General features: G+C 45.1%; 1 protein-coding gene across 3 annotated transcripts in view; it reads left to right on the top strand.

The window, feature by feature from the left end:
• The window catches only part of LOC136828436 (zinc finger protein 41-like), a 142,623-nt gene that overhangs the window by 49,776 nt on the left and 75,325 nt on the right, over positions 1-17,522 (top strand). For all 3 annotated transcript variants that reach the window (XM_067086492.1, XM_067086493.1, XM_067086495.1), the window contains exon 4: positions 6,870-7,026. In XM_067086492.1, coding sequence (XP_066942593.1) covers positions 6,870-7,026 — 157 coding nt within the window. The remainder of the gene's footprint in view (positions 1-6,869; positions 7,027-17,522) is intronic.

Raw genomic sequence — 17,522 nt, 5'->3', positions numbered from 1 at the left:
AATCCCAGATCAGTTTGCCCTATAAGTAAGAAGTCCTCTTTTATACCAGTCTCTAGCGAGACTTTGGTCGTCCGTCTACCTGTGGGTGCCAGACTCCCACACTTCTGGAGACAGCGGGAAGCCAGATCGAGAGAACCATTGGTACTACGGGTTCTCAAGGAAGGATATGCGATACCCTTCAAAGAGAGTATACCTTTGTTGCCTGTGCCCATCCCCTTAAAGGCGCAGTCGGTAGGTTCTTCTCCACAAGAGAGCTATAGAAGAGGTAGAAGATTTTTCATCGGAGGGATTTTGCAATCGCCTCTTTTTAGTCCCCAAAACCTCCGGTGGTTGAGGGGTCATGGAGGTAAGAGGTCTGAACATCTTCATCCAAACCATGAAGTTCAGGATGCAGACGAACAGCTCAGTTTTTGCTGCAATTTCCCAAGAAAATGGATGGTCTCGATAGACATGAGAGACACTTTCATGCCCCAATACACCGGGATTCCAGGAAATTCCTGAGATTCGCTCTCAGGACAAAGTTTTCTAATTTCAGGCTCTATGCATCTGGTTGTCAACAGCCCCTCAAGTCTTCACCAGGGCTAATGGGTGTGAAAGTTTGTTTATATATGGATGACAGGCTCCTATGATCATTCTCCCAGAAGAACTGCACGGAAGACCTTCTCAGAACCCCACAGTTAGCACAGGAGTTAGGCAGGAAAAGTCCCAACCAGTCCCTTCTCAGACGATAGTCTGTTTGGGGATGAAGATGGACTCAGGTTTTTTTGGTTTTTCCATTAGAGAAGAGAATACTATCATGCACCCGAAGAAGTCTCATTTTCTGAGTCTTCAGACCTGCTCGGCCAATGACTGGATGAGCCTGCTGCGGACTCTCCTCCATAGAGATGTTCGTTCTTTTGGGGATACAGTCATACCTCGAATTACGCAAGGTTAGGTTCGAGCCCTGATGCAAAGGTGAATTTTTGTAAGTTTGGCATGGTCTTTAAAATGCTAATAAATGTTTATTTCCAGAGTTTAAGTACTGAATATGACCCTAATCATTCTCCCAAAGTATTAAGCTAACTTTTAAATGAACTAAAGTTGGCGTAATTTTATTTAAAATTTAGCTTATTACCCTTAAAAAAGGAATACAGTAAAATGGTTGACATAAAAATTGAGTACTGCACAGTTTCATAATAGCGCATTTACAGTAGGTGCGTCACGTATACTAATGTTACCCCTGATTCATGGGATGCCGTTTTCTTTGTCACTTAGAGTAAAAGCCGTTTTCTTTCGTCATTAGGCAAAACGTCACAGTCAACAAAAGTACAATTCCATAAAACATCGAAAACATGTACATAATGTTCAGTAGAAGGTAGTACAGTACAGGTAAAATTCAATCAATTTAAAATTATATACTGTATAGGTAATGACATGCAGAGAATAATAAGTTTAAACGTATGTTTGAGCGCTAACTTTTAAATGAGAGAGAGAGAGAGAGAGAGAGAGAGAGAGAGATACTGTAATAAAGTAACTGTACTGCTTTTGTATCGTATTTATGCGCAAATATATAAATACAAATTTTCCATTCTGATTTTACACCTAAAAACACTTAAAACTTAAAAATTATACACACTTTCTACAGGGTATCATCTTTGAAAATGCAGGGTATCACATCTTGTAAAAGTACATCAACTGAGCGATGCTGTAATTACATGCACATACAGATTGCACCAGCACTTTTCTTCGAGGTGAACAGAGTAATTTTCAAAGAATGGCACTTATACAACTCTTAGTTATATCTCTGATATTACATTAAAGAATTCATTTTATCAAATGAGCGCAACTGAACAACCTCATCTCAAGGTCATGTAGAGTCCTTGTGACAAAGACTTTGCAAATGGACATAATACTTGTATAATATTTATGTACAGAAATATAAATATAAATTTTCCATATCGATTTTACAGTTAAAAGCATGAAAACTTATAAATGTACTTCAAACATTAAACAAGCATTTTCTGCAGGGGTATCATCTTTGAAAAGTGCAGTAACTTTGCAAATGGGTATCACATCTTGTAAAAGTACACTAAGTGAATGTGCTGAAATTACCTTTGCATCATATTTATGCATGTACAAAAATAAAAATAATACATTTTTGATACAGATTGTACACATGAAAGCATGAAATGCGTTTTTCATAGAGATTTTAGACATGAAAGCATGAAATGCATTTTTCATAGAGATTTTGCACATTAAAACATCAAATGCATTTTTCATACAAATTTTACACATAGAAGCATGAAATGCATTTTTCATACAGATTTTACACATAAAGAATGAAATGCATTTTTCATACAGATTTTACACATAAAAGCATGAAAACTTGTAAATTACTTAAAAAAATTAAACACCCACTTCTGCAGGGCTTCTTGAGAATTTCGTGTGTCTGTGAAAAAATCGTAATTATGCCCATTAGTTAGGTTCCAGTGAAAAGTTCGTGTGTCTGTGAATTCACACAACTGTAAATCGTAAGATCGGATGTATTACTGTACTGCATGCGAGGCCTTTGCAGTTCTTTCTGAAAGCCAGTTGGAACAAGAAGATTCTTTCAGATTCCTTTGTATTCCCCATCACACAGGAAAAAAAAAGATCTTCAGTGGTGGCTCGTAGAAGGAAGGTTCCACTCATGGAAGTCCCTATCTCATCCGAACCAGAACCTTTCATTGTTCTCCGACACATCGGACCGAGGTTGGGGAGCGACACTAGGATGATTGGAAGTGTCAGGGAAGTGGTCCCTTCAAGAGAGGAAACTGCACATAAATCTGGAGAAGCTGAAACGATTCACCTGGCTCTTCAACATTTTGCTGCAGTAACTTGAGACAGTGATTGCAGTTCATCCCTACAACACGATGGCTCTGGCTTATTTTCTAAAACCAAGGAGGCATTCACTCTATGTCACTGTGCGAGTTAGCCAGGGATCTCTTTCTTTGGGCGCACAACAACAATACACTGATTCTCACCCACTGTGTTCAGGGGCAAGATAAAGCGTATTAGTGGATGAATTGAGCCGTTGCAAACAGGTTCTACCCACGGAATGGTTGCTGAATCCACAGGTGTGCAATGACCTGTTGAAATGGTGGGGAACACCATTGATAGATTTGTTTGCAACGTCCAGGAACCATCACCTCCCCCTGTATTGCTCTCTGGCACTGGACCCTCAGGCTTGGGCAAGGGATGTGATACTTCAGGATTGGTCACACACTTGGAAATGTACGCCTTCCCTCCATTCAGTCTAGTAAGAGAGGTGATCAACAAACTCAAGACTTCTCATCACACATCGATGATCCAAGTAGCTCCCTTTTTGGCTTCAAAAGGTGGTTTCAGACCTTCTGGAACTTCGGTCAGACTTTCCGCAGCTCCTTCCACAGAGGAAAGATCTCAGACAACCTCACTTCAACAGATATCGTCAGGTTCATCCACTTCACTCTGACAGTCTTTAAGCTGTCAGGAAGATTGTTAGAGCGAAAGGATTTTCAAGAGAAGTTGCGAATGCTATCGCAAAATGTAGACGTGACTCCTCGTCAAAGCACTAACAGGCAAAATTTACTTTACCCAGGATCTTCGAGAGGCCTTTCAACGTCTATGATAAAGGGTCACAGATCCATACTGAACACGGTATTCAAGCATAGAAGTGTGAACATTTCCTCAGACCCGGACATTTCAGACTTAGTCAAGTCTTCTGACACCAGGAAGCAGAAGTCTCAGCAGCCAGTGTCTTGAAGCCTACATTGGTTGTCAGGCCTGCCCTTTGAACCTATGCAGATGTCCTCCCTTAGGGATCTGTCTAGAAAGATTCTTTTCTTTAGTGCTTTAGCCACAGTGAAAAGAGTCAGTGAGTTACAAGCCTTGGACAAACAAGTTGAGTTTTCCAGGAGACAACTATTTGCTTATATATTTTTAGGCTTCTTAGCCAAAAACGAGTAAATCTAACCCTTGGCCTCATTCTTTTTCAGTCCAGTCTTGCAGAACTGGTAGGATCATCAGAACAAGAGAGAGTATTATGCCTAGTGAGGTCATTAAGATTTTACATCGAGAGACCCAGGAGTATCAGAGGGGATTCTCGTAACCTCTGGTGTTCTGTCAAAAACCCTTTATGTCCTCTCTCCAAGAATGCTATCTTTCTTTTTGAGAGACATTATTGTAGAGTCTCACTTGGGAATTCAGGAGAATAATTTACTGTTGCTAAAGGTAAAAGCACATGAAGTAGTGGCAGTAGCCACTTTGTTGGCTTTTTAACGCAATCTCTCTCTCTAGCTACCATAATACAATCGACTTATTGGAAGTGTCACTCTGTCTTCGCCAACTATTATTTAAGTGACATTGAAACTGTGTTCGAGGACTACAGTACGCTGGGTCCGTTCTCCACGGCTGGCGTGGCACTAGGGAATTTCTCTATCTCCTAGCCTTGATTAAGGTTGTTGAGTTTTTGGGAAGCCAGGAGTACGTAGTACATGGAATACCCTCCAGTCTTCATTTTTAATGGATGGGTAATATATGTTTTTTAAATGGTGTACAGGTAATTTAGTTTTATAGTCATGTTAGTCGATGTCTATTTTTCACCCAGGGCAAGGGCAATTGTTGTGTTTAAGCTTTGTCGAGTCATAGAAGCACTCCCTGACCACAAAGCTCCCACTGAAGTAGGGACAATCCTGACACTACCGGTCATGCCCCTACTGGTTGAGATGAGCAACGACCAAGAGTCACTGTCTTCCTGCTCTTGCTCTCTCCCCATAAGGTTACAACAAGCATTACCATAATGCTAGCTTTTCTTTTGTATTTCAAATGCATTTCATTATAATGTTTTTGGAGTAGCACATGTCCATTCTTCCCACCACCTATCAATGTGGGATTCAGCTATGAAATTACTTGGTATCATACAGAGCCCATTCCCTCCTCCCCACACATGGACATAGAGCATAAACGAACTGAGCTCTTTAGCTCGTTGTACCTATTCATCCCTGAAAGTGGGCTGGCACTTACCTGCACCAAGACAAAAGAGCGCTACCATGAATTTTCAATTCTTAAGCTGCCGTTTAAAGTAGAAACTATAGCTATGCAATTACTTGGTAAGTATATATGAAACTTTATTTTATTATAAAAATGTCATTTCTCTCTCTCTCTCTCTCTCTCTCTCTCTCTCTCTCTCTCTCTCTCTCTCTCTCTCTCTCTCTCTCTCTCTTATTGAGGTGAGAGAATTTTTATGGCACGTGTACTGTATATGTTTATTTCTTTTGTATAAATAAATTTTTTACCTAATAATAAGTACTAATTTTAAATATTAATAAGATTAAATAATAATAATAATTAATAATAACAATAGGTAATGTTAAATGAAATTGCTGCATTTAATTTGTATAGAGTCTTCTCTTTTTCTAATTATTGCCTTTTCTCTGCTACTGCATCAGGCGAGTAACATTCCGATGATATTCATCTTCAGGAGGGAAATAGTCAAAATTCAGGGACTCCTTATATCCATATATTTAAATATGGAGGACATAATCTGTAGAGTTTTCTACAATGTATGATCATGGCTGAGGGTAGGAGTAGATTGATGGCTACAGTGCTCAATATATATAGTCAGGGGTCAGCAGGGGGTAGGCCTCTTGCTGAATTTTGGTTGGCTGGGGCAGGGTGCTGGTCTCCTGTTGGCTGGTGAAAGTTTTCTTCAAGCCAGCTTTTCAAGCATGAAGGTCACACTGCTGCAGTCTCGCTGACCGGCGGGGTAGGGGCATGCCATCACTGGGCAGTGCGTGACGTCACGGCCTGGTGTTCTCATATGTCTGTTCCCATTTGTAGCAGGATTGCTCGTCTAATCTGGTGTTTCTAGGGTGGGGTGTCACCCGTTCTGGTGTCGGTCGCAGGTCTTGGTATTATTGTCCTTCCTATATTTGTAGGAAGGAAGAGGCACTTCCTGCATCGTATTCAGAGAGGGTTTCTCTTGCTGGATGAGGAGCACCTCCAGTACTCCTAGACGTCGCAAGTCTGGGGCTCTCCCAATTATCATGGTGTTTTTTATTATTCTGTCACGGGAGATGATGTCCTGGTGTAATTACAAAATTCATATGTGATACGTATTTTAAACAAACAAATATCTTTCCCTCATCTTTTGTAACTCTTTGAAGAGAAGCTCAAAGGCAAAGCTGTCAGACATGTCAATTTAACATGACAAGAGTGGGGAGTGTTTCTGATTAGCTGGTCAAAGGATTCTCTCTCTCTCTCTCTCTCTCTCTCTCTCTCTCTCTCTCTCTCTCTCTCTCTCTCTCTCTCTCTCTCTCTCTCTCTCTCTCTGTAATAATTCATAAAAATTTCACTCTTAAAGTAAGGACAACTCTCTCTCTCTCTCTCTCTCTCTCTCTCTCTCTCTCTCTCTCTCTCTCTCTCTCTCTCTCTCTCTCTCTCTCTCTCTCTTTTGTTCGTAGTTAGCGCAGCCTAGTATTACTCTTTCTCTGTACATCTTTACCTGTACAATAGATAATTTTAATTTGATCTAATTTTACCTTTACCGTCTACAAACTGTAAATGTGCTGTTCTAAAACATAGAGACATAGAGCATTTCAGAACAAAGAGAAAGAGACAGGGAAGGATAGCCAAAAATAATCAATGTAGTTGATAAAGTGCGAAAAGTGTAAAGTTGAGATGTTACTCTATGCCTAATGCTCAATGAAAGAATTTAATGTTGTATTCCATATTTTTTTATACAGATATTATTTTAATATTGTTTTTCATTTGCAAGATGTGAGTGACATTTAACACTTGAAGTACATCTTATGGCTGAGTAAGTAGTTTTTCGTACCAGTGAAACATAATTGATAAAATAAAATTTTCAGATGCCCAATTTGTGAAAAGGATTATGACAGTCTTGACCATTTCTTGGAACACTTGGTGACAGGTCCATGCATGTTTCGTTGCCCTGAATGCAGCCTTGTTTATAAGAATCAAGACAAATTGCAGAGTCACAGGACATCAATGCATCCTAATATTGAGGTATAGTATTGTTATAGCTTTTCAAAGTCTTCTGTTTTATTGTTGTGTGTTTTTGCCTTGAGGCTTTTTAGACTATCATTTCCAGTTGTTGTACAGGCTTTTTATTTGTTACAGCTCACCAACACTTTTCCAGAGGGTTATTTTTATAGTCCGTTGTTGATGCTTGTGTCCAGACTGAATGCTCAAGTCAGTGTCAAGAGGTTCCTTTTTATATTTTAATAGTTTTAATATTGTTAGTGTACACCTGCTATCTGCATCATTTGCCCTGGGAATGCACACACACTGCCAGCATTCTTGGTGCATAATGAAATGATAATGTAAATGTTAAGGTATTGATAGGTTACAGTCTGCAGTAGGATGTTTCTGTCCATGTTTTAGTTTTGTAAATGTTATTTTTCACATAAGTAACACAAAGTAATTACATAGCTAACGTATCTATCAGCCACAGCAAGTGTTTTTTTTTTAACTTCAGCTATGTGGCGTTCTTTTGTTTGTTTGTTTGTGTACTTGTAGGTGACAGCAAACTTCCCCACTGGGAAAACAGGAACAACCTGGCAGCCTTTATCCAATTTGTTTCTGCCTTGTGGTGTGAAAAGATCATTCCATTTTGCAGCAGCTTTTTTGGATTTTCCTATATTTCATTCGTGTTTGATGGAGTACAGTTGTTTTGTTTTGGCTGCACTTATGCTAGACAGTGTTTAGTAGTTTATTTTTTGCAGTTTTTACTAGTTTTCAGTGAATTACTTAGGATCATGTGTGACTCTAGTAATTCAAGTATTTGCTACTGTAGCGAGTTAGGTTGTAAGTCTGGACTTACTAAAGCTTGTTACCATCTTCATACGATCTGTGCCAAGTGTAGGGGGCAAGAATGTAATGATATAAGACCTGCAGAGAGTGTTCAACTTGGGAGACTAAATAGTGGGAGGTACTTAACCCTTAAGGGTATCGGCGGCCTGCGATTTTGGTGATATTGGCTCAAATCCGTGAAAATTAGTTATCGTCATATTTCCACAGATCTGGGTCCTGGCCACTGCCATGCGTAAGATAATATCGATCTGAGAAGCCTTTAAATGGTTTAAAGGCCAATTTAAAAGGCCACACCTAAGTAGAGAATTAAAGGTCTGGTTAGGGGTGGTTTTACTATTTCATTTGCATTCATTCTTCAGGTATTTGTATCTCTCTTTTCATTGCGTATTCTTTCGTATGCTGTACAATATGTTTTCCTGATAGAGATGGCAACTCTTCCCAGACTGAATAATGCTAACCAGTTGTCGAGAGAGAATTTTATGTTTCTTTGATGTAATCGTGTATTTGTTATTTTCAATCCTTTCAACACTTCCTTGGACTTTTGGACGTCAATTGTGTATTATATATATTACCAACATGCCAAAAAGAAGTTTAGTGTTTGAAGGAAAAGCCAAGCTCGAAGCAATATCAAAACTTATCTTGAAGCTATAAGTATAGACACAGCTAATGCTGTGGCTTCTCTAAGTTGCCACCAACCACGTGTGCTGAGGAGATGCCAAGTACTTCCTATTACAAGCCCGCTCCAGTGAAATCTATTATTCCTTGCAAAAAATATATCAAAGGTGATGATGATGGCACCGGCGACTTTGTTTTGAAGTTATCTGATGATGAGGAGGGAGGAGGAAGAGAATGGGCATTTTCAAGATGTAATTGCTGTCCCCTGATGAAGCTTCTGGAGATCCAGGGAAGCTGCTGGTGCTCTCGCATTGTGGCAAAGATCACTAGACAGGAAATTCATATATAAAGTATTTGTTGGTGAAAGGAATTCGACAGCATATAAAGGAGTATGCAGTTTGAATGAGGGCACTGGTCCTTATGGCACTCCATATCCAGTGCTCAAGGAAGAATGCATAAACCATGTTCGGAAGAGGATTGTCTTTAGATCTTATGGCCTTGAAAAAAAGATACACAATATGTTTTGAAATATGTAACAACAACAAACAAAAGTCATGTTTAGGAGTGAGCTTGGAGGACTCAATAAATTGAGTGATAGCAAGTCATAAAGATTGGAACATGATATCGGCTATGCAGCAAGTTCATTGCTGCCTATTATGAGAAAAACGACAGGAGAAAGCCTGAAAGGCCCTCAGATGAAAGAGAAGACCAGGAAATGAATGTCTGTTATGCATTCAAGAAAGCAAAAGAAGCAAAGAACATCAAAAGGAGGATATGAAGGAGGGACTCATTAGCCTCCTAAAAACCTGGCAGCACAAGAGTCGAGTGGCATGCTATGATTATCCCCAAAAATAATATAAAACTATTTTCTTTGGGTGATAAATGTTTTTTTAGAGGGAATATTATATCTCTTATAAAAGAGAGGGGAACAAGTGCCATGTAGGCTTTTCCAGGAAACTTTATATGCTTCTAAAAGCAAAATAAATGGTTAGCAAAACTTTAACTGCATTTTTCTCAAAACTTACTTTTTGTACTGTACATTCAAATTCCAAAAACTCTCTTATTTATGAATGGATTTTTAAAATCTATAAAGCAATTAGAACAAAGATAGTGAGAGAACACATCGGCAAATTTATTTTCTTTTTCTCTAAAAAATTTTTTTACCAAGATTTAATATACAATTTTATGGTATTTTTATTGCAATTTTTTAAAATATTTTTTAAAATAGCATACATCACATATTAGATTTTTGAGTTTGCCGTTTTATTTGATAGGAACTAAACTTTCTGCTATTACTTTTGTTTTAAATTGAATGATAAATAAAGAAGGAGATGTACTTTAAAAAACACAAAAATGTTATGTTAAAAAGAAAAATATTCATTAAAAAAAAAGTTTTCATCAATTCACCTGAAATTTTGTATGCATCTTGGTCAAACTAGAGGTAACACCTGTGGAAGTTTGAACACCATCACTCAAAATTAATCCCCAATGGATACCCTTAAGGGACGGCATAATTTATCAAAATGCAGCACCCAGGCAGGGAAACTTTGAGGTCAGCAATATAAAAAAAAAAAATCACCTCAATACCTTCCACGAGAAGTTGAAAATGACTATTTACAACCCTTGTGGGGCCTCATTTACAAGACAGTCGAAAAGTTTACCAACTTATATATGTTTTTTCCAATAAATAAATTCATTGTATTTTGTAAAATTATTATTACTGCTCACATAATATCAAAACAGATAAGAAATAAAAGCAGTAACAAATTTTTTGCATATTTGCTGTAAAATATTCACGTAAACTTACGAGAAGGAAGATTCAGTACCTTTTTTTTTTTTTACTTTTACCTGGTTTTTCTAATAATATTTTTGCAATTTTCTTTGTAAAATTACATTTACAACCGACATACTATTGTAAAAGACAAAAACAAAAAACAACAGCAACCCCTTTGTATATTTACAAGCAAATTTACAAAAAGACTCTGTGAGAGAGAGAGATGCAGTACTTTCCCCCTTGCAGTCACAAGCATTACTGATACTGGCCTAACTCTCACGTCTATATAAAAGTTGCCATTAGTGAATTTATAGCATATAGAAGTATTGGCACCTGTGTTTCGAATCATTATTACCATAACAGCGGTGCGTAATTCTACTTAACACTGAAGCTCAATCCGTCTACCTCCTCAAACCTGTTTTACTTCACACTGAGCGTTAAATCTCATTTAGATAAGTTAGAGAGATAGAAAGAGGAAAGTAGCTTCTAGAGCTGAAAAATACTCTCATAGTTTAGAGACTACACCAAAAGCTAGTTGTTCCGACACGATATACAAACCCTTGGTCCTTTACATTAGGAATTACTTTCAGCGTAGGCTGGAAACGGCCGTTGAACTTTCAAGCAAGGTGGTTAGGCAGTTAACTACCATCCGGGAGGCGGGAGTACCACCTGCCCGGGTGTAAACATTCCAATTTGCTTTCAGCTGTCATAGAATGTGGATGTTGTTCTTGCTCTCTGCCTGACTGCCCTTCACCTTTCTCGGTGGGATTTTTCCTTACTTTTGTGTAACAATGAATGTTGATAAGCCTTCTAAGCCCTCCTATCCCCAGCATGTGTGTCCTGGGGTAGGAGACAAGAGATGTAATACTTTTCGATCTAGCGTCGACACGGACCCACACTCCCTCTGCCCAACTTGCAGGGGACGTGTGTGTTCGCGCGACGCTCCTTGTAGTGAGTGTTGTGCCTGGGCTCCCGAGCAGTGGAAGAGGTTCAAAGGGAGGAGAGGAGACGCTACTATCGGAAGCCCACCAAGGAATCATCTGAGGGTAACGCCCCCGACGACTCCAGTGGTGGCTAACCCGTCAAGATCGTTTCTCCCTCCCTGTGAACTTCCCCTGCTTGCTCCCTCTCCCTCAGGTGAGGACTCCCCCTCCCCTTCTTCATTCATTTCATTGGATGTGGAATGGGGTGGGGAGCGGTTGCTCAGGACATCCTCTCTGGGTCCTTCCCTCGCTCTGGTGGCGAAATTTTTCCCCCAGAGCGAGTGGAGGCTTCCCATTTTAACCCGACTGTATCCTCAGGTTTGGGTGTGGAAGCGCCTTCTATGGACCAGGTATCGGACTTGTCCTCTGCCTGGCTACACTTGGGTCTACCTGGTGTTCCGTCACTGGAGAGCCTGGTGTCCCACTTGTCTGGCGCTCCAGTGACAACCCACTCTGCTACTGCTTCCACCACCACGACTGTCACCATGTCGGCATTCGGGAAGCTGCCTGTGATAGTTGCTTAGCATCTAAACACCCAGGTTTTGGCTGCCCCTGCCACTCACCATCCTGTGCCGCTGCCCCCCTGGGTTCCTGTCCCCACTATCTCTCCCTGGTCCTTCTTATATGGTGACGTCGTTGGTGCCATACGTGACAATGCCTGCTCCAGTTGCTGAACCCTGGCTCGTTTATGGCAATGGTTCCAGCTCCTCACTTCCCAGTCTCTTGGCCCAGCCTGGCTGCTGACACGCCACCCATGCCTTCGACCCTGGCTCGGCCCAGCCTGGCTGCTCACGCGCCACCCGTGCCTTCAACCCTGGCTCGGCCCAGCCTGGCTGCTCACGCGCCACCCGTGCCTTCAACCCTGGCTCCTCAACTGGACATTCCTGACTGCCGCACCAATGTATCTGCCCCGGCAACTGCTGGCCCGAGCACCGTCTCCGCTGCCCGGGTTGCGCCTGCTGTTGTGGCCCCCCTGGTTGCTCCTGTGTCTTCGGCTGCTTCGGCAAGGGTTGGGGACCTGACCTCTATCCTGAGGAAGATGACAAAGAAGAAGTCACAGAAGAGATCGCAAAAGGTGTCTTCGTCTTCGTCTTTGTCGTCATCGTCTTTGTTTTCGTCTGCTGCATCTTCTTCCTGTTCTCCTCCTGAGGCTCACCAGCCAAAGAAGAAGCCTGCCTTCCCCCCCCCACCCAAGAAGTCTCGCACCAAGACCTCGAAGGGACTGCCTCCTTCCACAAGGAAGACAGTGGGATCTCTCACTGGCTCTTCCCGATCCACGGATCAGGTTCCCTGCGCTGACCCCCAGGTCAGTCACATCAGGAGCCAAGGGCATTCAGACCACGGTCCACACTCTCCCTGCTGCGCTGAAGAAACCTGCTTCTAAGGCCAGCGGATCCACGTCGGACACCCGTTCGCAGAGTCGCTTCAAGTACCCGGGTTTCCAAGGAGACCTGAGTACCCCAGTCTGGTACGGGAGTACTAAGCCAGGTTCCCGGAAGGTGCACCAGTCCCTCGAGTCCGGGCACCTGGAGAAGCAGAGAAGCGGTCCCCTGCTTAGTCTTCCCGAGAGGTTTTGGCCTCGAAGAAGGCTGGGGCGCGTCTGAGAACAGCGCAAGTTTGTGCCAGCCAGCCGCTTGCGCTCAACTCCTCCCAGTCCCCAGCCACATCCGCGTGGCCAGCCTGGCTCAGGCTCTCTTTGGGAGACTGCTTCGCCCAGGCAAAAGTGCTCTCCTCGACCTGGGCTGTTGTCACCACCGCGGGTTGGTGACCGCTCCCAGCCCGCTGCCCCTGTTGGTTCCGCCAGCAAGGCCTGTGGGAGCGCCCGATCCTCCTTGCCTGCCCCCTCTACCTCCTGGGCTTCTTCCAGGGGGCGCAAGTCAGACAGGAAGAACTCTGGTGAGTTGTCTCCCCAGAGTTCTACCTCGGGGGCGTACGTGCCTGGCTCGGTCCTCGGTTCAGCCAGGTCTTATGCCCGCGTGGTGCAGGAAGGATCACAGGGGTCTGCCGAGGTTCCCCTTCCTGCAACTAGAGTAGACCGGGAGGACAGCACCCTGGAAGGACTCGAGGGTCCTCTTTCCCAGGATGCAGACACCCCCGAGACACAGAGGACATTTGCTGAGGTTATTGCACTGATTCGTCAGCACAACGACCTCGGGGAAGGGACCACGGCCTCGTCTGTGGATCGTCCTTTGTGCCTTGAATCCTACTGGGGACACAAGAAGGAACCCAAGGCTTTGGTGGGGCTGCCGTGGTCCATGCTTGCCGAGGGGGTCTTCGACCAAGTGAATGGTCTTGTGGTCTGGGCAAGACAATTTCTCTCTGATCGAACGCTCGGATAAGCTTCTTCCCCCTCCTCTGCCTCGCCAGAAGTGCTTCCACACTCCGTCGGAGAGGGTATTGCCCCTAAACAGGTTGACCCAAACCTGGTTCATCTAGATCCGGGTCTTACGTTGCAGCAACTTACTGCAGACAGTAGCTCCCTCTCTCAGCAAGAAGCCGCAACTCTGGAAGCCACCGCCATGGTGGCCTTCCAGGCAGTCTCCTGGCTGGATCTGTGGTCTTTCACAGTATCCAAGTTGGCTGCTTCCTCGGGCGCTATCGTGCCCGGGAGGACTCCGCCTTGGGAGACTGTGCCAGTCTGGAGGTAGGGCCATCTCCTTCCTCACCCACCAGATAGCAAACCTGTGGGCTAACCTGGTCCCGAAGTGAAGGGACGCCGCTCTCTCTCGCTTCTCCAGGTCCGTGGGACCCAAGTCGGCAGTGACCCTAAGGAATGGACCGTTGCTGGGTTCCGCCTCTCTCTTCTCTGGAGAGTTGGTGGACGCTGTGGTGGACAAGCGCCGGGCCGATGACAGCGACCAGCTTGTCTACCAGGCAGTGGCAAAGACCTCCGGGTCTGCGTTCCACTGCGGCCAGGCCCTTGGGTCAGGCTGGCACATCCTTGGCCCCTAAGAAGTCCCAGTCTTCGAAGGGGTCCCATGGAAACACCCAGCCTTCTTCTTCCTCCTCTAGAAAGGGTGGGTCCTCCCGCCCCTTTTAGCCCGCTTTCCAACCCGGAAAAGGGGCAAGGAGAAGAAGAGGAAAATGCTAGGGGGTGGCTTTCCCCCAAATGCTGCTGAAGGTTGGGGGTTGCCTGTTGAGCCATTGGGCAACATGGAGCCGAGACCTGGATAGTGGATGTCCTTTGGGAGGGATATCTACTACCCTTCAAGTCTCGGCCTCCCCGCACCTACTCTCCGGTCCATCTCCGCACATACGTCGAAGAAATCCCAAAGGACTCCGCACTACAGTAAGAAGTGCAAGCCATGCTGAGCAAGGGTGCTGTGGAAGTTGTGTCTCCAGGCTTTTACAGCCATGTCTTTCTCATAGAGAAAGCCACAGGGGGATGGAGACTAGTCATAGACCTTTCTCCCCTGAACTGATTCGTTCGCCAGACTTGGTTCATGATGGAAACAGTGCAATCCATGCTTGCTTCCATCAGGGAGAACGACTTCATGCTTACGGTGGACTTGAAGGATGTGTATTTCCAAATACCCATTCATCCGTCTTCTCACAAGTACCTCCGCTTTATCCTCGGGGAGACGGTCTTCCAATTCAGGGCACTCTGCTTCGGGCTCTCGACCACTCCCCAGGTGTTCATGAGAGTCTTCTCTCTCGTGTCAGCTTGGGCCCACTTGCACGGGATACATCTGTTGAGGTATCTTGACAACTGCCTCGTCCTGGCGAGCTCCCGTTCGCAGTTGCTGCAGGACAGGGATCGACTCCTTGAGTTTTGCCGTGATCTTGGGATCTTGGTGAACCTCGAGAAGTCAGATCTCACTCCCAAGCAGAGGATAAAGTACCTGGGCATGCTGATAGGCATGGTAGTAGCGAAAGTCTTTCCCTTGGACTCTCGTATCAACAGGTTCAGGCAGGCAGCACAGCTGTTCCTGTCACGACAGGAGCAGCCAGCCCAGCAATGGCAAGTCGTCATTGGTCACCTATCATCGCTGGAGAAGCTGGTACCTCACGGCCGTCTTTACCTGTGGTCGCTACAATGGAGGCTAAAGGAGTATTGGACCCAGTCCCAAGACCCCCAGTCCTTTCTCATCTCTCTTTCCGAGGAGGTGAGAGAGGACCTTCGCTGGTGGATGGATGACAGGAACCTCTTGATATGAGTATCCCTGCATACTCCCCCTCTGGACATGCTGCTGTTCTCAGACGCATCAACCAAGGGATGGGGTGCGCACCTGGAGGAGTTGCTGACTTCCGGAGTGTGGCACCGAGACGACAAGCACCTTCACATCAACATCCTGGAACTGAAGGCAGCCTTCCTGGCTCTCCAAGAGTTCCGGGATCGAGTGATGGGACACTCCATGGTACTGATGAGTGACAATACCATGGTAGTGGCATACATCAACAAGCAGGGGGATCTAGTATCCCTCCCACTCCACCAGTTGACGATGCAGGTGCATGAGTGGGCCATGGCCCACTTGGTAGAGCTTTCAGCCAGGTATGTTCCGGGCAAGAGGAATGTTGTGGCAGACAAGCTCAGCCGCCAGAATCAGGTGATCGGGACCGAATGGTCCCTTCACTTGGAAGTGACGGAAAGGCTATTCGACCTGTTGGGGTGTCCAGTCATCAACCTGTTCACCACCTGGCACAACAGAAAACTCCAGGTCTTCTGCATGGTTGTGCCGGACCCATGGACCGCTGAGGAGGACACGTTCCAGCACCCGTGGGACAATCTTTACGCTTATGCCTTTCCTCCGTTCTGTCCAAGTGATCAACTAAGTGATGATCACTCCGAATCTCAGAATGATTCTGGTGGCAACCCAAATGGCTATTTGGCAGCCTGCTAGCTCTCTCTCCAAGGCACCGAGAGAGACCCCCTCCCCCGGCCCAACCTGCTGTTTCAACCCCATGTGGAGCAGTACCACCAGGCAGTGCAGTCCCTGTGTTTTCACGGCTGGAGGTTATCCACCATCTCCTGCGGGTGAGAGGCTTTTCGCGGCCACGCAGCAACAGAGATGGCTGGGTACCTCAGACGATCCTCTGCAGCGGTATACCAGGAAAAGTGGTCCATCTTCTGTGGTTGGTGACGTCGACGGGGTATCTCTCTGGTCAGAGCTACTATTCAGCAGGTCGCAGATTTCCTCGTCTTCCTTCGCTGAGAGAAGCTTCTCTCCGTTTCAGCTGTGAAGTGCTACTGTGCCGCACTTGGCCTAGTCTTGCAGCTGAAAGGAGTAGACATCTCTTCCTCCTCCGAGGTTTTCCTACTGATGAGAGGCTTCGAAAGGTCTTGCCCACCCAGGGACCTCAGGCCCCCTGCATAGGATGTGACTCTTGTTCTAAGGAGCCTGACTCGTGCACCGTACAAGCCTTTACGAGAGTCGTCAGACAGGGATCTGACCCTCAAGACCGTCTCCCTGCTGGCCCTGGCATCAGCAAAGAGAGTTGGCGAACTGCACAGACTTTCCCGATGTTAAACACTCGAGGGGATGAGGATCAGTTACGCTCGATTTCGCCCCAGATTTCGTAGCGAACACTCAGAATCCTTTGGTCCTTGACACACGGTTCGAGTCCTTCACGATCCTCTCCCTAGAGGACTTTGTAGGTAAGGAACCAGATGAGATGCTACTGTGTCCTGTTAGAGTGCTTCGGCACTATCTGAAGAGGACTTGACGTCTCTGCCTGAGTGCAGACGACTCTTTGTTAGTACTGGCTCGACCAAGAAAAAGTGTCCAGAACACGATCTCTTTCTGGCTTCATGAAACAATAAGGAGGCGTATTCTGCTGCAGGAGAAGATGACACGGTATGCGCCGTCCGAGCTCATGAAGTCCGCAGCATTGGTCCGTCCCTCACATTCCGGAAGAACATGTCAGTTCTGCAGGTGCTGAAGGCAGGTGTGTGGTCCCAACAGACCACCTTCACCTCCTTCTACCTCTGGGATGTTGCTCACAAGTCCTTGGACACTTTTTCCTTCGGTCCTGTGGTGGCTGCTCAACAAGTTGTGTAGCTTACCAGGCTCCTCTAACAGGACAGGTTGCATCTTGCCTAAGATGTACGGTTGTGATTGGGAGAATGAATGTGGAGTGACTGGCCTCTCGTCTTTCTCCCCATCCTGGCTCTCTTCCCACGGGTAGGGAGTGGACGTGCCATTACATGCTGGATCTGGCGGTTGATGCAGGTAAGCACGCATCAGGAGCTCCTGTTCTGTTTTCTGTTCAGGTTGACAGAAGCAACCCCACTCCTTCCCCTTGCAAGGGGGAAAGGAGACCATGACTATAAGACAAACCCAATTCTTGTGATTGCCTTAATGTCATCTGACTCCAAG

Source organism: Macrobrachium rosenbergii, chromosome 42, assembly GCF_040412425.1.
Source record: "Macrobrachium rosenbergii isolate ZJJX-2024 chromosome 42, ASM4041242v1, whole genome shotgun sequence".
In the NCBI taxonomy this organism is placed as follows: domain Eukaryota; kingdom Metazoa; phylum Arthropoda; class Malacostraca; order Decapoda; family Palaemonidae; genus Macrobrachium; species Macrobrachium rosenbergii.
Note: the sequence above shows the minus strand (reverse complement) of the source record. Positions and strands in the feature narration are given on the sequence as shown.